The 16,088-nt window shown below is 47.0% G+C and overlaps 2 protein-coding genes across 2 annotated transcripts; both read right to left on the bottom strand.

Moving 5' to 3' along the window:
* Positions 1-3,635: 3,635 nt before the first annotated feature.
* On the bottom strand, positions 3,636-5,037 carry LACBIDRAFT_318221 (uncharacterized protein; the record flags this gene model as incomplete). The annotated part of the gene is made up of 10 exons (XM_001879247.1): positions 3,636-3,793; positions 3,850-3,902; positions 3,962-4,087; positions 4,144-4,238; positions 4,286-4,367; positions 4,415-4,527; positions 4,584-4,732; positions 4,788-4,874; positions 4,936-4,950; positions 5,007-5,037. 10 exons carry the CDS (start codon positions 5,035-5,037, stop codon positions 3,636-3,638), a joined length of 909 nt encoding a protein of 302 aa, XP_001879282.1.
* Positions 5,038-6,097: 1,060 nt separating this feature from the next.
* Positions 6,098-7,733, bottom strand: LACBIDRAFT_325792 (uncharacterized protein; the record flags this gene model as incomplete). Its single annotated transcript, XM_001879246.1, has 7 exons — positions 6,098-6,157; positions 6,198-6,207; positions 6,537-6,929; positions 6,981-6,989; positions 7,103-7,185; positions 7,298-7,358; positions 7,450-7,733. The coding sequence occupies 7 exons, from the start codon at positions 7,731-7,733 to the stop codon at positions 6,098-6,100; spliced, it is 900 nt and encodes a 299-aa protein (XP_001879281.1).
* Between the last annotated feature and the right edge of the window lie 8,355 nt (positions 7,734-16,088).

Raw genomic sequence — 16,088 nt, 5'->3', positions numbered from 1 at the left:
GTTACAGCTAACTGCATAGATGTAGACTGTTGTCAAAATTTCCTTTGTACGCATAATAGATGCAGGCCCGGGAACCCCACCTTTAAGTTTGGGGCGCCTTAAGGCACGGCGGCTTTACATGTAAGTTCGCGAGCAATGCCTGTGGAGCAATAAATAGGGTTCAAACAAGGGCCCTCGAAAGAATGTTCGGGGTGGTCTACGATTATGCAGTTAGCTGGAACGTAAGAGGCGGTCGGAGAGATGTTCGGGCTATTGAGTTTGCTCCTCCAAAGAAAACACCCGCAAACACAAAAAACTCTGACCATCGTCTCGCTCAACGCAACGACGACAAAAAAATGTCGACAGCGCTAGGAAAGCGAAAAGAAAGGGACGAAGATGGTCCAAAACATGGTTTACACGGGTACTTTTATTTCCTTTCACTTCTCTTCACTTCTCACCAACTAACCCTCTACTAGATCAACGCTCTTCGTCTCCAACCTCCCCTACACAGCGACCTCGACAGACCTCCAAACCCTCTTCTCGGACATAGCACCCGTCCGATCCGCATTCGTCGTCACAGAGCCAGGATCAGGTGTATCCAAAGGCGTCGGATACGTCTCCTTCGCCATCAAAGAGGATGCGGAGAGTTCATTCGCCAAGATCGCTGAGGAGGGTATTAGCTTGGTTGGGCGGAAACTGCGCGTACAGTGGGCAGATTCAAAGGTCTTGTTTTGTTTTATTTCTTATAGTAATACTACTACTTATCACACATTCATACAGCCCAAAGAACCTCGAGAAAAGGGTGACGCTGCCGCAACAGTGAAGAAAGAACCAAAACCAAGACCACCTCCTCGAGCACACGTCCCACACGACCCTTTAGCCATCCGCACCATCATCATCTCCGGCCTCCCACCCACAATCGACTCCAAAGTCCTATGGAAGAAAATCCGCAAATACGAAGGTGCCGAAAAGGTAGATTGGCCGTTGAAAAATAATGAAACTGGGGAAGAAGACCCGACTACAGGTACTTCCCTTCCTTCCCCTTCCCTTTTTGTTTTGTTGAGAAAACGTCTGAACACCCGTGACACAGCCCACGTCCTATTCACAACCCCCTCCTCAGCCCTCGACGCAATCCACAAACTACACGCACACGTCTACAAAGGCTGCCTTCTCTCCGTAACACTCAAAAAACGCCTCGACACACTATCCAAACCATCCTCTGCTCCCTCCAAAAAAGACGCCACAGCAGCACCAAGCCACGCAAGCCGTCTGATAGTGCGCAACATACCCTTCAACGCAACAGAACAAGATCTACGCGCCGTGTTCCTCCCTTACGGACCAATACACTCCGTGCATATACCCACTAGCCAGAAGGTGGAGGCGGAGGAAAGCGAAAATGCACCTGGAAAACCCCGAACGAAGGGCTTTGCGTTCGTCTGGATGTTGAGCAGGAAAGACGCGGAAAAGGCTATGGAGGGGTGTAATGGCATAACGGTGCGCGCTGGGACGGCGGAGACGTTGGTTTTGGATAAACAAAAGAGGAAGAAGCAGAGGAGGATTGAGTTGAAGATGAAGGCGGCGGGCAATGAAGAAGAGGACGAAGAGATGACAGATGCAGAGGGGGAGAAGGAGGAGGAGGAAGAAGTAATTGACGACAAACGCGCGACCGAACGTGTTATCGCGGTTGATTGGGCGTTGAGTAAGGATAAATGGAAGGAGGAGAAGGCTAAGATGACGGAAGATGTTGATATGGACGACGAAGACGACGAGGGCAGCAGCAGCAGTGATGAGGACAGCGACAGCGACGAGGGTATCGAACCAGATGACTCCGACGAAAACAGCAACAGCGACTCCTCCCACTCCCATCCCGCGAGCGACACCGACTCCAACGAAGAAAAACCAACCAAACCCACCTTGCCACCCCCAGAAGCAGGAACAACCCTCTTCATCCGCAACCTCCCCTTCTCCGCAACAGACGAAGACCTCCGCGCGCTCTTTCGGACCTTTGGTCCACTCCGGTACGCACGTGTAGCCATCGACGCGTCGAGCGGTCGGTCCCGTGGTACGGGGTTCGCGTGTTTCTGGAACGTGGAGGATGCGGATAGGGTTGTTGGTCTTTGTGAGGAGGTGCGGGCCCAGACCGGTGTTGCTGGTACCTCCTCCACAATAACGCAGAAGAAGAAAAACCCGTTTGTGTTACCCTCGATATTGACGCCTGACCCCAGCTCGAGTCTCGCGAGGAGTCTTGTGTTGCATGGGCGGACGTTGGATGTTGTTAGGGCTGTTACTAGGGATGTGGCTGGCAAGTTGAAGGAGGAGGGAGAGAGGATGAGGGAGAAGGCTGATAAGCGGAATATGTACCTTCTTCGTGAAGGAGGTGAGCGCCCCTTCCTTTTTCCTATATATGTGACTGCACATGCTGACTTTTGTTTTTGTTTTTGTTGGCGTAAAGTGATAATGCCAAACACACCCTCAGCCCAATACCTCACTCCCGCCGAAGTAGAGAAAAGGACGAGTTCATTCAATGCCCGTCGCGCACTGCTTAAATCCAACCCTTCCCTATTCATATCCAAAACACGCCTGAGTATCCGTCAGATACCTATCTTCGTAACGGAACGAATGCTCAAGAAGCTCGCTTTACATGCTATAAAAGCGTTCGAAGAGGAAGTTGGGAAGGGCGCCAGGGTGGGGTTGACAGGCGATGAACTTGTTTCTGAGGAACCTGCTCTTGACGACGACGATCAACAGGACGCCTCGGAGGAGAAAAAGAAAGAGAAAAAGAAAAAGGGGAAATTCACATCCCGCAACACACCCATAAAACAAACCAAAATCGTCCGTCAACTCGAACGTGTCGACCCCGTCACGGGAAAAGGCCGGAGTAAAGGATACGGATTCGTCGAGATGAACAAACACGCCGACGCACTTCGCCTGTTGAGGTGGGCGAACAATAACCCCGAGGTGGGGAAGTTGTTTGAGGAGTGGTGGGGGGACGAGTTGGAGGTGTTGTTGAAGCTCGAGTCGAAGCAGCCAGCGGAGGGCGGGAGGGACGAAGCTAGGATAAAACGCATCAAAGACGAGATTGATGGCGTCAAGAGTGGGGAGGGTGGGGGGAAGAAGAGGAAGGCAAAGGGGACGTTGATTGTTGAGTTTTCGATTGAGAATGTGCAGGTTGTGCAGAGGAGGAAGGCGGCGTTGGAGAGGTCTTTGCAGGTGTGTGTGTTTTCTTTCCTATCTTACCTTTCTTTCTTGATGTCCTGATTCACTGAAATATAGACACCTGAATCGAAAACCCTGCATAAAAAGAACGAAAAGCCCTCAACGGCGGCAGTGGAGAAGGAGGAGGACAAGGAGGAGGAAGACGAAATTGACGAGCCCTCCCCGAAGAAACGAAAGTTGTCAGAAGGGGACGATCAAAAGAAGAAGAGGGGAAAACAAAACAAAGAGGCGAAAGAAACGATTTCGAAACCTGTGAAGGATGAATCAGTGAAACCGGTGAACAAGCTCGGTTCTATCATTGGTAGGAAACGGAGGGAGAGGAAGGGGAAGAAGGGATCGAAATGAAATTTCTGTCGTTCAATGTTCTTGGAATAAAATACATGCTGATGCTGAAGGAACATGCCTAAACTTTATATCATACACCTCCTCAGGAACGAACGTCAGAACAAGTCAATACCCAAGTATCCACAGACTCCCAGCGCAGCTCCACCCGCCAAAGCAACCAAAGCAAGTCGGCGCATAAACGCAAAGGCATGGTTCTGCTTGAGGCCTTTCGCGCCTGCCTCGTCGATTCTGGCAATATCGTCGGGTGTAAGAACTGCAGAGTGAAAAGATCCATCAGCTCTCGTTTGAGAACAAAAGAAGTGGACGAACGCAGATCCCCTGCAGCGAGATATCCCTCTAGCCTATACTTCTTCGTGCTCATCCTAGTAGTTGATTGATCATGCGTCTGAGGCAGACTGTGTAATGTGCAAAAGTTCCTTACGTGACGACGACCGCCCCCTTTGCTTTAGCCCAAGCTAGGAGAACTTGATCCGCACTTGCACCAAGCCTGTCAGCTATTGAGTTGACAGGCGCGTCAACTGGACCACCAGGCTGGCTTGTAACGGGGCTAGAAGGACAATCAGCATATTGGAGATATAGTACGAGGGGGTTTCAAACACGTACATAAGCACGCTGTACGCTTCGACAACGATGTTGTGTGCCGCGCAATATTCAAGGAGAGGAGCCTGCCTGGCGTTGACGTATGGATGGAGCAAAATCTACACAGGTGTTATACATGAATAGAATGAAAACATATTCTTCTCACCTGGTTAGCAGCTGGCTTGATCTTGGCAGAGGCAAGCAATATTTCTAGATGATATACTTCAAAATTGCTGACGCCGATACTCCTGCAAATCTTTCGTATTGAGGTTCTGAGGAAATATAGAGCACGTACTTGACCAAGCCCTGGTCCTTGAGCGCTTCCATCTTCTTCCAAGTGGTTGGAATATCAGGAAGAGCGAGGTAGGGTTGATGGATAAGATACAAATCGATGTAACTTAGGCCGAGCTACAACGGAAAGTGTTGAGCAACAAGTACGCCCACGATAAGCATGTATGTATCACCTTCTTCAAACTGTTCTGAACGGAAGTCTCGATATCCAACCCGCCAACCCCCGAATACTTGGTCGTCACGAAGATGTCGCTTCGCGCCAACCCACTTTCACGTATGGCGATGCCGGCTTGTTCTTCGTTTGCGTAGAACTGAGCGGTGTCTAAAAGCCTGAAAGTTAGAAACAAACTGAAAAGCTAGAGCAAAACCTTACTGACCGATATGACTGAATCCCACGGACAAAGCTTGATCAACTTGGTCCACTGAACTTTGTCCATTGCCGAGTTTCCACGTTCCGAACCTATCTCGAGAGTTGTGTTAAGAACTACCCTGGGACTGAAGGGGGGTTTTTGGCATACGCGATGCCTGGAATCGAATGACCTACGAAAATAATAATCAGGTTGTAGTGGTGGATGCAATGAGTTAGAGTCCCTTACCGTCATTCAGTCGTACGGGATCCCAAGGCATGTGGAATGCAAGTCAGTGATGTGTTAGAAACGCTTGCAACGACGAGCGACGCGAGGTTGAGAAACACGAAGTGCAAATGGCACGATGATGGTTGAGAGGAACGTGGAAGAATATTAATAGAATGGGAACCCTTCACACCCCGTGATCGTGATGTAAGGCGCTTCTGAGATGCGCATTTTCAGCGCAATACAAGGGGGTGGCGGAACGTGGATCCCGTACACTGGCTGGGGGGGTCAGGCCCAGGACGGACAAGAAGAGACACCCAACACACCTAGGCACATGACGATGTGTCGTTGATCTCCCATCAAATTTGATATTTTTGACACTCCGAAGTACATGCCGAATAGCTGCCGTTAGTGTTAGGGCTTAGTGTTAGGGTTTGGTTAGGGTTAGTGTTTTTTCGCGCGGTAGCGCGCTCTTACTTCGGTCTCCCCGCGCGGTAGCGCGTTCTCGGTAGGGTTAGGAGGTTAGGGTAAGGTTAGGAGGTTAGGGTTAATGGTTAGGTTTAGGGATATATTCTCTCCGCGCGGTAGCGCGTTCTCGGTTAGATTAGAAGGTTAGGTGAGTGGTTAGGGGGATTAAAACTCCGGCTGCCCAAATCGGGAATGTGTCGTTGTTGCTACGTGTGTATGTGTCGTCTCTTGTATATCCTCGGTCAGGCCGAACAGTGTTGTCATGACCCGGGTCTGACGAGGTCAGACCCTGACCCGGCGTCGAGTGACCTGACTTTGATTCCTGGTGAAAATCAACTCTGATCAGGCCGAGTCACAGCGACTATGGTCGATTTGCGTGGCTTGTGTGAGCATCAATCGAGTTAGATATATTTCAGGCGATTTGCAAGGCTGACCCACACTAAAAACCGTGCTGCTTACATGGCTTACATAGTGTAATATCGAATTGGATCGAACTCAAATCTATTTGTATAGAACAAGCTTTAGACCCGCACCTACGGCGCGGCACTCGCTAACGCTCGGCCATGCCTTTGGTGCTTGGTCACAGCTTGCTGGGGGCAAGCCCCCTAGACCCCCCGGTACACATGTTTAATCCCAGTTCTTATACTTCAGGTAGGGGTGCACATTGGATCCGTCTTTGACAGATCAATAGGGCCATTAGATAGGTTCTAAAGTGGCCTCTTGAGTCTTGACTATTTATGTACTTACAGCAAAATGGCTGAGCAAATTCATGTGTTAACCGATAAACATTTGAGGGGACGGACAAAGGCTACAGGAGTCTGGCATTGTCAAAGTGCCTATAACCTAAGCTGCAGAACTTTCACAAACACAATTTACCTAAGTATCCCATGCTGCTAAGTTCATCCTCAGAATTCCTTATGACATTCAACTTTAAACAGGTAAAATTGAAGTGTATTTGATAATTACATAGGAAGTATTCTACTACATTAAATGTTTAAGGAAAGGGGGATGTTAAAAAGAAGGGGGATGGACAGGCAGTGGTGAGCCTTATCATCATTCATGGTCGTGGTGCCAGGCACTCATCACCCATCCAGGGTAGTGGTGCTGGTCCCTTGTCCGTTGTCGTACCACATTGGCATCACGTCGTCGTCGTTGCTGTTGTTGTCACGTCGTCGGCCCCTCTGCGTCATGTTGTGCCCTGGTCCCTCGTTGGCCCTTGTCCTGGTCATGTTGTTATTGTCTTCATCGTCCTGTGCCCTCGTCGCGTCATTGGGTTGTGTTCTCGTCGCGTCATTGTCCTGTGTCCTCCTCGTTACGTCATCGTCATCCCATGTGGCCGGTCCGTCGTCGTCCTGTGTCTCAGCGAGGTGGGTAGGGATGAACGTGGGACGGGGGGTATTCACCGTGTTTTCGTAGTGTTGTTGTCCCGTGTCCTTGTCTTCTGTCGTTCTCATCGCGACATTGGGTTCCTTCATTGTCCTGTGTCTCAGTGAGGTGGGTTCAGATGAACATGGGATGGGGGTTACTCACCGTGGTGTCCTAGAGTAAACAATGACGAACGACGTTCATCGTTTGGTTGCCACGTCGCTGTCGGTGACGTGGCACCTGGATTGCATATTAGTAAAATGAGGGGTGGCAGGGAGCTTCCTCACCTGGGCTCCTTGTCGCCTTTGTCCGTTCGTGGGTGGTTGACCATCGCTCGTAAGCCATGGTGGATGATGGTGGTTGGGATTGGCTGGTGCTCATTCATCTTCGTTTGTAGGTGGTCGTTTTTGTTTTTTGAGTGCGACATGGCCCTTGCTTCTCATGTGAAAAAGGGAGAGGGAGAGGCGAGCCATGTTGCTCACCATGATTGATGTGGATGCATCGTCACCGTCTTCGTGTTTGTTGCCAACGGCGATGTGACCCCTGTTTCTCATGTGAAAAAAGGAGAGGGGGGAGAGAAGCCATGTTGCTCACCTGCAATGATGGGGACAGTGACGACGACTTGCATCATCACCGTCTAGACGACGTGGCACGTCCGTTGACGTGCCAGGTCCTCGGGGTTGTCCGTTGTTCGTCATTGTCGTTCGTCGCCGCCTGTGTGTGCTGTCCGTCGTTCATGAGCCATTTGGGATGGTGGTGGTCCGTTTTGGCTGGTCTTCGTTTGTGGGCGGTCATCTTCTTGGCGTTGGGCGTCGTGTTGTGGTTGTGGCCGTGGTGTGACATGGCGTTGCCACGTTGTTGTTGTTGTTGCGCAGTTGTGGTTGAGTCGTGACTGAAGCGAAAGGTTTGTTTGTGCATGACTTGTTCATGACTCATGTGAGTTTCCAGCAAACGCCGCTCACGCGGCTCAGTATTGCAGCACGGTTGCTTACATGATCTATTATGTAATAACTGTCAACCTTCCTCTCTTTATATATTAGACAAGCTTTAGACCCGCACCTACGGCGCGGCACTCGCTAACGCTCGGCCGTGCCTCCGGTGCTGGTCACAGCTTGCCAGGGGCATGCCCCCTGGACCCCCTGGTACACATGTTTAATCTCAGTTTTGGTACACATTTTTTATCCCAGTTCATGTTTAATCCCACTTCTGGTACACATATTTAATCCCACTTTCAGTACACATAGTTAGACTTAAACCTGAACTTATACTACAGCACTCACTTTGCTCAGTCATGCCTTGCCAGAGGCAAGCTGTTTCCCCAGCACACATGTTTGTTTCCAGTTCTGGTACCCATCTCTAATCCCTGTTTTGTTACTTACACTTTATTTCACTTCATTTGAATTTTCAAAGATACACTTTAACCTACAGTGGCACTCATTGCACTTGGCCAGCTTGCCAGAGGCAAGCCCTTGGACTATCTGATACAATAGTGGAATGCAGAGTTGATGTCACAGCCACTAAAATGGGTCACGACAACTTGTCCGCTAAATCCCACAATACAGAAAATCTGTGAAAGTTGGACTTTGTATCGCTTTCTGTCTTGAGGGCCTAACCAATCAGGCAGACTTGGGGCAGACTTCAAATTGAGACATACTTTCCTGTTAAATTACCTCTATATGTGATGCCATACCTAATTTCTACATAACAAAGATACCATTCAGTAAGAAAGAGATTGAAATTTTCACACATTTTGGGAATTTTACAGTGTTCCTCAATGTAAAAGATCTGGTATGTACAGAGCATGCCATGTGGCCATCAGGGATTTGAAACTCAGTCAAAGCTGTAGCAGGTGTGTCAATGGTCAGTTGTAGTGAGGGCATTTACCTGTTGGAGTTGATTCACTAAGGAAAGTTGTTGCGTGGTGAAAAAAAGCATAGTGTTGTGGCCACCACGTCAACTCTGCATTCCACTAATATAACAGTTGTGGTGTACATGTTGCTCAAAGTTACAGTTTCTGCACCTATGGTGTGGACCCCCAGTACACATGTTTAATTCCAGTTTTGGTACACATCTTTTATCCCAGTTCCAGTGCACATGTTTAATCCCACTTCTGGTACACATATTCAATCTCCATTCTGATACATATTCTTTATTCCAGATCTAGTGTATATCTTTCATCTGAATCATCAATGTTAGGCTTAGACCTGGATACAGCAATCACTTCACTTGGCCATGCCTGAGGCAAGCTGTCCCCCCCAGTACATATGTTTATTCCAGTTCTGGTGCACATTTTCAATCTCTCTCTTTTTTTTTTTGGTGAAGCTATGTAGCATACAACAGTTAACAGTGTTATCCTTGTACGCAAGCATCAAGGACAGGGGATTGCACCCTGTTGGAAGAATGTCAACTCACCCCAAGGAATTGTGGCTAGGCAGGCTCACACTGGAGCAGTGTGGGACTCAGAGCAGCCACATTGTGTAAAGCTAGCAGTTGCAGCCTGGAGGCCACCCTACTCTCATACCCACTAAAACCCCAGCTTCTGGTACTTTCATCTTATTAAATTTGAAAATTTAAAATTATGCTCTGACCTGCACCTATGGTTTGGCACTCACTGCAGTTGGCCAGCTTGCCAAAGGGAAGTCCCTTGGACTATCTCATAAAAATCTGATAGCTGTGGTGTACATGTTTCTCAAAGTTATACTAATCCCTGTTTTGGTACTTACACTTTATTTGAAATTTTCAAAAATACACTTTAACCTGCAGCAGCCCTGGCTGCACTTGGCCAGCTTGTCAGGGCAAGCCCCCTGGACCTCCCAGTGCATATGTTCAATCCCAGTTCATTTTATCTTAATCATCAAAGTTAACCTGCCCTCATTCAAATTTTTATTCTAATCCAAATCATCAAAGTTACATTTAGATCCACACTTATATAGTCCTGCATTTGGTACTGTAACTGCAGTCAGCAGTACAAAGCTGGCCATAATTTTTGATTTTTCAACACTATACCATACACCATAAATTACAGTTCAGTAGGCCACTGATGAAAATCTGTAGAGCAACTAAAATCCACCTGAAATTTAATCAGCATAGATCTCAAAGTAGGAGAAATATACACTAACAATGAAGTGGGGGGTAAAAAATAGTACAGAAAAAGCGAAATTGAGGCTGCTCAGAGAGGTGTGACCACAAAAACACTCACAAAAAATTAATGCAGGATCTTACTATTACAGAATGAGGTTGGGAGCTACCAATACAAAATGTTCTGTGGTTGTGGTCACACCGTGTGACATTCCCGGGAAACGCCGCTGACGCGGCTCAGTAAAAGACAAAGAGGCTGCTTACATGATCTATTACGTAATAACTGTCAACCGTCCTCTCTTTATATATTAGATTCCGTCGATAAAACGACACCTTACATCACTTCAATTCTAGGCAATCAGATCTACCTCGGAACAACCCGAGTCATTTTTGACTGGGTTTGATTGACGGGGTCATGATCGGTCAAGGGTTCTGTGAGAACTTGTGTACTACAGTCATGCACGTGTCAATGACACACCCAAATCGTAGAAATCATGCGATGAAAGGAATAAATAGAATTTCACAAACAAAAAGGTACAACAGTATCAACGTGTATCCCAGCTACAATATGAGAGTGATTTTAAAAGAAATGAGCAAGATTTGAGAGCCGGGCGAAGGAATTGGAGGTGGCTGAGGTGAAACCAGAATTATGGGTCAATGGTACAAGGCCCGGCCCGCCTAGCCCATTCAGTCATTGTCGTCGTTGTCGTTGTCTCCATCGCTGCCACTCACACTTGCACTTCCCCCCCCCTCGTCAGCGTCGTCACCACTGCTCTCGGGTTCTTGATCCTCGGCTACGGTACCCAGAAAGTCCTTCAACTTCGGCTTTGGGGTGGCTTTCGGGGCTGGATCCCCCTTTGGTTTGATTAAGGTGAAGCGCGTTCCCTTCGCCTTTGCAGCGTCCCATTTCTTCTCCCATGCTTTGACGGCCTTCTTGAGATTGGCAGTGGTGACGGCCTTGGCATCCTTTCGCTCCTGTTCAACAACCTCCCATTCCTCAACAGCTGCCTTGTACAACGCTCTGCCATCCTTCTTCCTCTCCTTCTCCCTTGCAACCTCACACATCTCCTTCTCTTTCTGCTGCGCTAGCTCATAGAACTCGTCCCCACTCAGAAGCCAAGCCAGACCATCACCGACCAGCTTTATGGTCTTCTTCTTATTGCGCTTCTCTTCTCGTGCCGCCAGTTTTGCGCAGAGCCGCTTTGCGTAGGCTTCGTTGAGGATGTTGGATGCCTGGAGCTCAAATGCGTGGACCTCAGTGCGAAGGTTCTGGCTTTGTGATTCCCGAAGTGCTGCCAGGAGAAGCAGCTCGTTTGCTGTAGTGGGCACGATAGCCAATGCCGCTGCTGCGTTATTGATGGGAACGGAATTTTGCTGGACAGTACGGGTGGTAGTGGTAGGCATGGGATCAGCAGCAGTAGTGGGAGTGGGAGTGGCAAGGAAGGCAAGGTTGGTCTTTTTGAGGGCGGCAACAGCTCCTTCGAGGATTTCGAGGTGAGTGGTGGTTCTGGTTGAATGGCGTGTGCATGTGGAATTTACTGTTGTTTCATTTCGTGTGGGTGACGGCCCGGCCCGCTGACTCCCTGAGATAACATCAGCATCGGTATCTGGAGTATCTCCCACAATTTGAAGGTCCCTCAACATGGTGGCAAGAATCTGGACAGGCTGAGAGGAAGTAGGGACAGGAAGGTGGCTCTGGATGGATGTCTCCTTGCTTGGCGCAAGCATATCAGCAGTAATGACATTGGGATTGAATGGCCAGATGCCGGTCTTGCGGAAAGCAGTCTTGATGAGTTCTGGGGTCAGAGTGGTAATGTAGGCCTTAGATATGACCTGGAGAAATTTTCCTTTGTCGATCGCATTCCCAGTTGTACAAAGCAGTGCATCGCGCTCCACGCCGAGATAGTGTTTCAGCACAGCAAACACGACCACATCAAGACCTTGATAGACGTGTGTCCCATGCACAACATAGCAGATGACTATGACCATGTGGAGGCGAGCAAGAAGGAGAAAGGCGACCGTGTAGTGTGAGTTGTGTCCGTCCACAATTAGTAAGCGGTACTTGCCATTTGCCTTTTCTCGCGTTGCTTTCTCAAATAACTTCATCCAGGATGCGCCGATTTCACCATCTGTCCAGCCCTTCTGCTGGTATCCGATCCTAGCAGAAGATTTATTTACAGACATGAAGATAGTGAATAGAATGACATACGATGCATTAAGGGGATTATTTTCCCCCCATTTGACCTGGTAGGCACTCCCCTTGAAGATAACAGCAGGAGGTGTGCTTGTGCCATCTGCACAGATCGTAACGATGGTGGTAATATTTTCATGCGTTCCAGAGTGCTGCTGGTAGGGTGCGGCTTTTGTACGAGGGCCGAAAACATACTCACGCTCACCACCTCCCTGGGCCTGTATTCCAACTTCATCTGTTGCGTATGTGTTCTCCTCTTTGATCTTGTATTTTGTGATGGTCTCCCCAAGAAGTTTCCACCATGCCTCGTTGTTGTGTGGATTTGTTGCGTGTCCTCGTTTGTCTTCTAGTGGTCGGGAACGTGAGATCTTGATCCGTTCGGAGTACTTTTTGGAAAAGCGGTAAGTCCAATTCTCTCCGACACCTTTGATGGGAAAGGAAGCGCCAAGGCGCGCACTGCATATGTCATCGACATGCTCCTTCAGCCGTGCATGACTGAGAGGGAACCCACGATGCGCCATCTCGTTGATGAAATCGATGACGATGTCGACCTCGGAATCAGTAAGCCAGGATCGATCCGCACTTGCTCGTTCACGCGACATTCCACCTGCAACATGTCGTTTCAAGGTTGTATAACTGAGTTTGATATGATTTCCTGTCAAAAAAACGAGTTGAATGTCATTTAGAATAGCATTAATATACTTACCAGTCTCTTCAAATTGAAGACTCTCGAAATCAAGGCAGATTTTGCGGTATCCACGACGATCTTTCTTCGGTTTCTTTTGATCTGCCTTGTATGCGGCGACAGCCTGGACCATCAAAGCCTCATAAACACGTTTGCGCGCATAAGCCTTGTCGACATCGGATTTGGCTCGGCCAGCCATAGGTAGAAGAGAGGGGCGCTCAATTAAAAGTTAAGTAAAACATTGGGCCCACTCTGCGTATACATACAGAAACCTGCAGCTAGCCTTGCAGCTGCAGGTTGGTGATCTTTCTGAAGCAAATCTGCTGCGTTGAACGAATGAATGTCCACTAAGATTAACAACAAGTGTTTATAGACCCTCTGCGTACATGAATACATGGATCAAGATTCAGTAAACACAAGTAGGTGGAGAGAGAGCCCATAAACGCGAGTCGATGGCAAGGAGGGTGTGCACGCAGCTTCAAGTTTCACATGTGGGTGCGGGTTCTTCGTCAAGATGCAGTTGTGATACAGTGTGATGTGCTCATTATGGTGAAAAAACTGTGGTATTACCCATGCTGGTCACTAAATACATGAGTGGTATGGTCAGGTACAGCATTTTTACAGTGAGGCCCTCTGTATAAAATTGAAAACATCCAAAATCCATGATCTACCTGGCTTGCTTGGCAGTTTCAATACTTAAAAGTGATTTTTTCATCGAGAATTTTTGATGGTCGATTCCGCAGGCATTAGATCCGAAGATTGGAAAAAATTTGAGCAGAGTACCTCCTTTCATTCCGCCAGGAGATGCAAAATACATCCCAAGTGTTTCACTGAGTGATTATGTGACATTGTCACGTGGATGACTGTATGTTTGTTCATGATATTGAAACTTTTTCAGTGTTGCACGATTTTTGGCTCACCACTTTGTCAATTCCTTTGGACTTTTTGACAATTCAATGTAATTTTTTGTCTTCTACACGAATATCTACTTTTTTTTACTGTAGATGTGTTGTGTTCGCTGTCGGAGACGTTCCGGTGCTCAGGGTTCAAAAATATCAGGATATTGAAACTGTTGTCACGCTAGGTCACCATGATTTTGGCTGAGAGGTGATGACAGTTTGGCAGGCAAATGTCACGGAAATGTCACGCTTTTGCAAGCAACATTTGGTATTTTGCCCTTCCTCCCAATGGCACTTCATCTATAGCTCTAGAAATTTAAATTTGAACTCTTACATATCATTTAAATGTCATTGGAAAAGTTTTAGAATTAACGGTCCAGCCGATCTAGAGGGATCTGAGAGAACATTCCATACTTTTGTTTGTCTGGTGTAATGAAAAACACAAAGTAGTGTCTCCAGAACACAAATCTTTGAATCTCTCTCTGAAATTTTGAGACAATGAATATCATGCTGTTAGAGTTCGTCGATTCTAACGTTGGCGTATTCCTGCAAATACGAAGTCTGTTAGTATTTATGGAATCAAGCGAAACTTACGTGAGTTGATAGATGCTGTTCCGCGTGCATAGAGTAGATCGACGAGTAAGTTTAGAGGGTGATTCCCTAGATCACGTGAGTTCTCACGTACCTCGATGTTGACGATGAGCGACGTTAATTGGAAACGTTAGTACGAAGACTTTAACGATTTCTGATTAAGTAGTTTGATAGCGCTAGGCTTTACCAAACACTTGTATAGTCACTACTTAGTCTTGTCTCAAGATCTTAAGTCACACTGTGTCTTTGGGTAAAAAGTAAGGATGAATTCCATCTTGTCTTAAGGACATGTTAAATACATTTTACAACTAATTCCAGATCATAGAGGAAGGTTATAGAACCTTCTGCTAAGTTCCTTGTTCTGTGAGTCACTGGATTAATAGCTATTTGTTCGATGTATTTGGTTGGATTGTTTGGCTATGCTAGGTTAGACAAACAAGGCAAACAATGCCATCATTCGGATAATACAAGTTAAACGCTCGAGTCCGGGTATGTTATGCGCTAACTAAGATCAATCATTTAAAGAGAAAACTAGAAAATGAGTAATAACTGATAATGGAGTGAGAGGGAATATTGTATGATAAGAGAAAGGGAGTAACCTAATAATGGTACTATAACACATGCATAAATACATCTTCTTTGAAAATTTCAAGATTCTAAGCCAAGTGGAGGTCAAGATAATCTGAAGTTTCAATATCTCAACAAGTTTCAATATCATGAACAAACATAGTATGCACAATGTTCAAACATGAGTGGAAAAAAAAAACAAAAAAAAACAAGAAAACAACAAAAAAAAACATGGGCGTGAGCTTCAATACTCTTTCCAAAAAAGGTCTGACCCCCATCATGACCCTTGACCTCGTCAAGTCAGTTGACGTGACCCCAGTGACGTGATGTCTCTGACCTCGAGTCAGGCTGACCTGTACAACACTGAGGCCGAAGGTCGAAAAAAAATAGTGACCTCACGTATTTTGTTGCAAATTGATTGCATCGTTTCACCTGCTCCCAAGTCTGGCCTAGCATTCACAACATCTGCCTCCAACACCCCCACATACCCTGCTCATCACCTATACACCATCAACATTCCAATGATGATGCAGATGGATCATCCCCATGCACCGCTTTTTACACATCAGGAATTGAGCATTTCAGTTTCCGGAGGTTTCTCAACCCAGGCAACCTCAGAAAACCACAAAAAACCTGAAAACATGGAGACTGGGAAACCTATGTCCCTTTTTCAGGAAACCTGATTGGGGGATAAGGTGCAAAAACCTATGAAACCCTAAAACTTGTGAAAGTCTTGTATATAAAGCACAATCTAAATAAATGTTAGTGATTGTCACAGGTTTCAGAACCCGTGTGGGTTGCGGGTAGGGGTACATGTGGGTAGGGGTACAGGTTAGACATTCACTACCCTCACCAAACCCATACCCGTGGCAGGGATTGGCAGGTACTTGTAGCAATACCCGTGATGTTATTAGTCAGTGTTTGTACAGCTCATGGTCTGGCAATAAGATCAAAAAAATACTAGTTTATTGTTACCAAGTTAGACCTGGGGGCAATAAAATACCTTACAAATTGTACATGTATCCCTTACATGTATATTTTTATGAGGACAGGTCATTTTAAATTACAAAAGGATTTTATATTTAAGTATATAGACAATTATATAAAAAGGGGGTTAACTAATACAAGGGGGCATGGCTACGTGGCAAGATAGGAGGGAAGCAGATAAGGAAAGAGATGCAAAAGACATGAAGCACTATATATAAGAGGCACTTTAGGGTGGGTTGAGATTTAGGGCAGGTGTAGAACATTGAGGGCAGGCG

Source organism: Laccaria bicolor, genomic scaffold (genome assembly GCF_000143565.1).
Source record: "Laccaria bicolor S238N-H82 LACBIscaffold_8 genomic scaffold, whole genome shotgun sequence".
NCBI classification, from domain to species: Eukaryota; Fungi; Basidiomycota; class Agaricomycetes; order Agaricales; family Hydnangiaceae; genus Laccaria; species Laccaria bicolor.
Note: the sequence above shows the minus strand (reverse complement) of the source record. Positions and strands in the feature narration are given on the sequence as shown.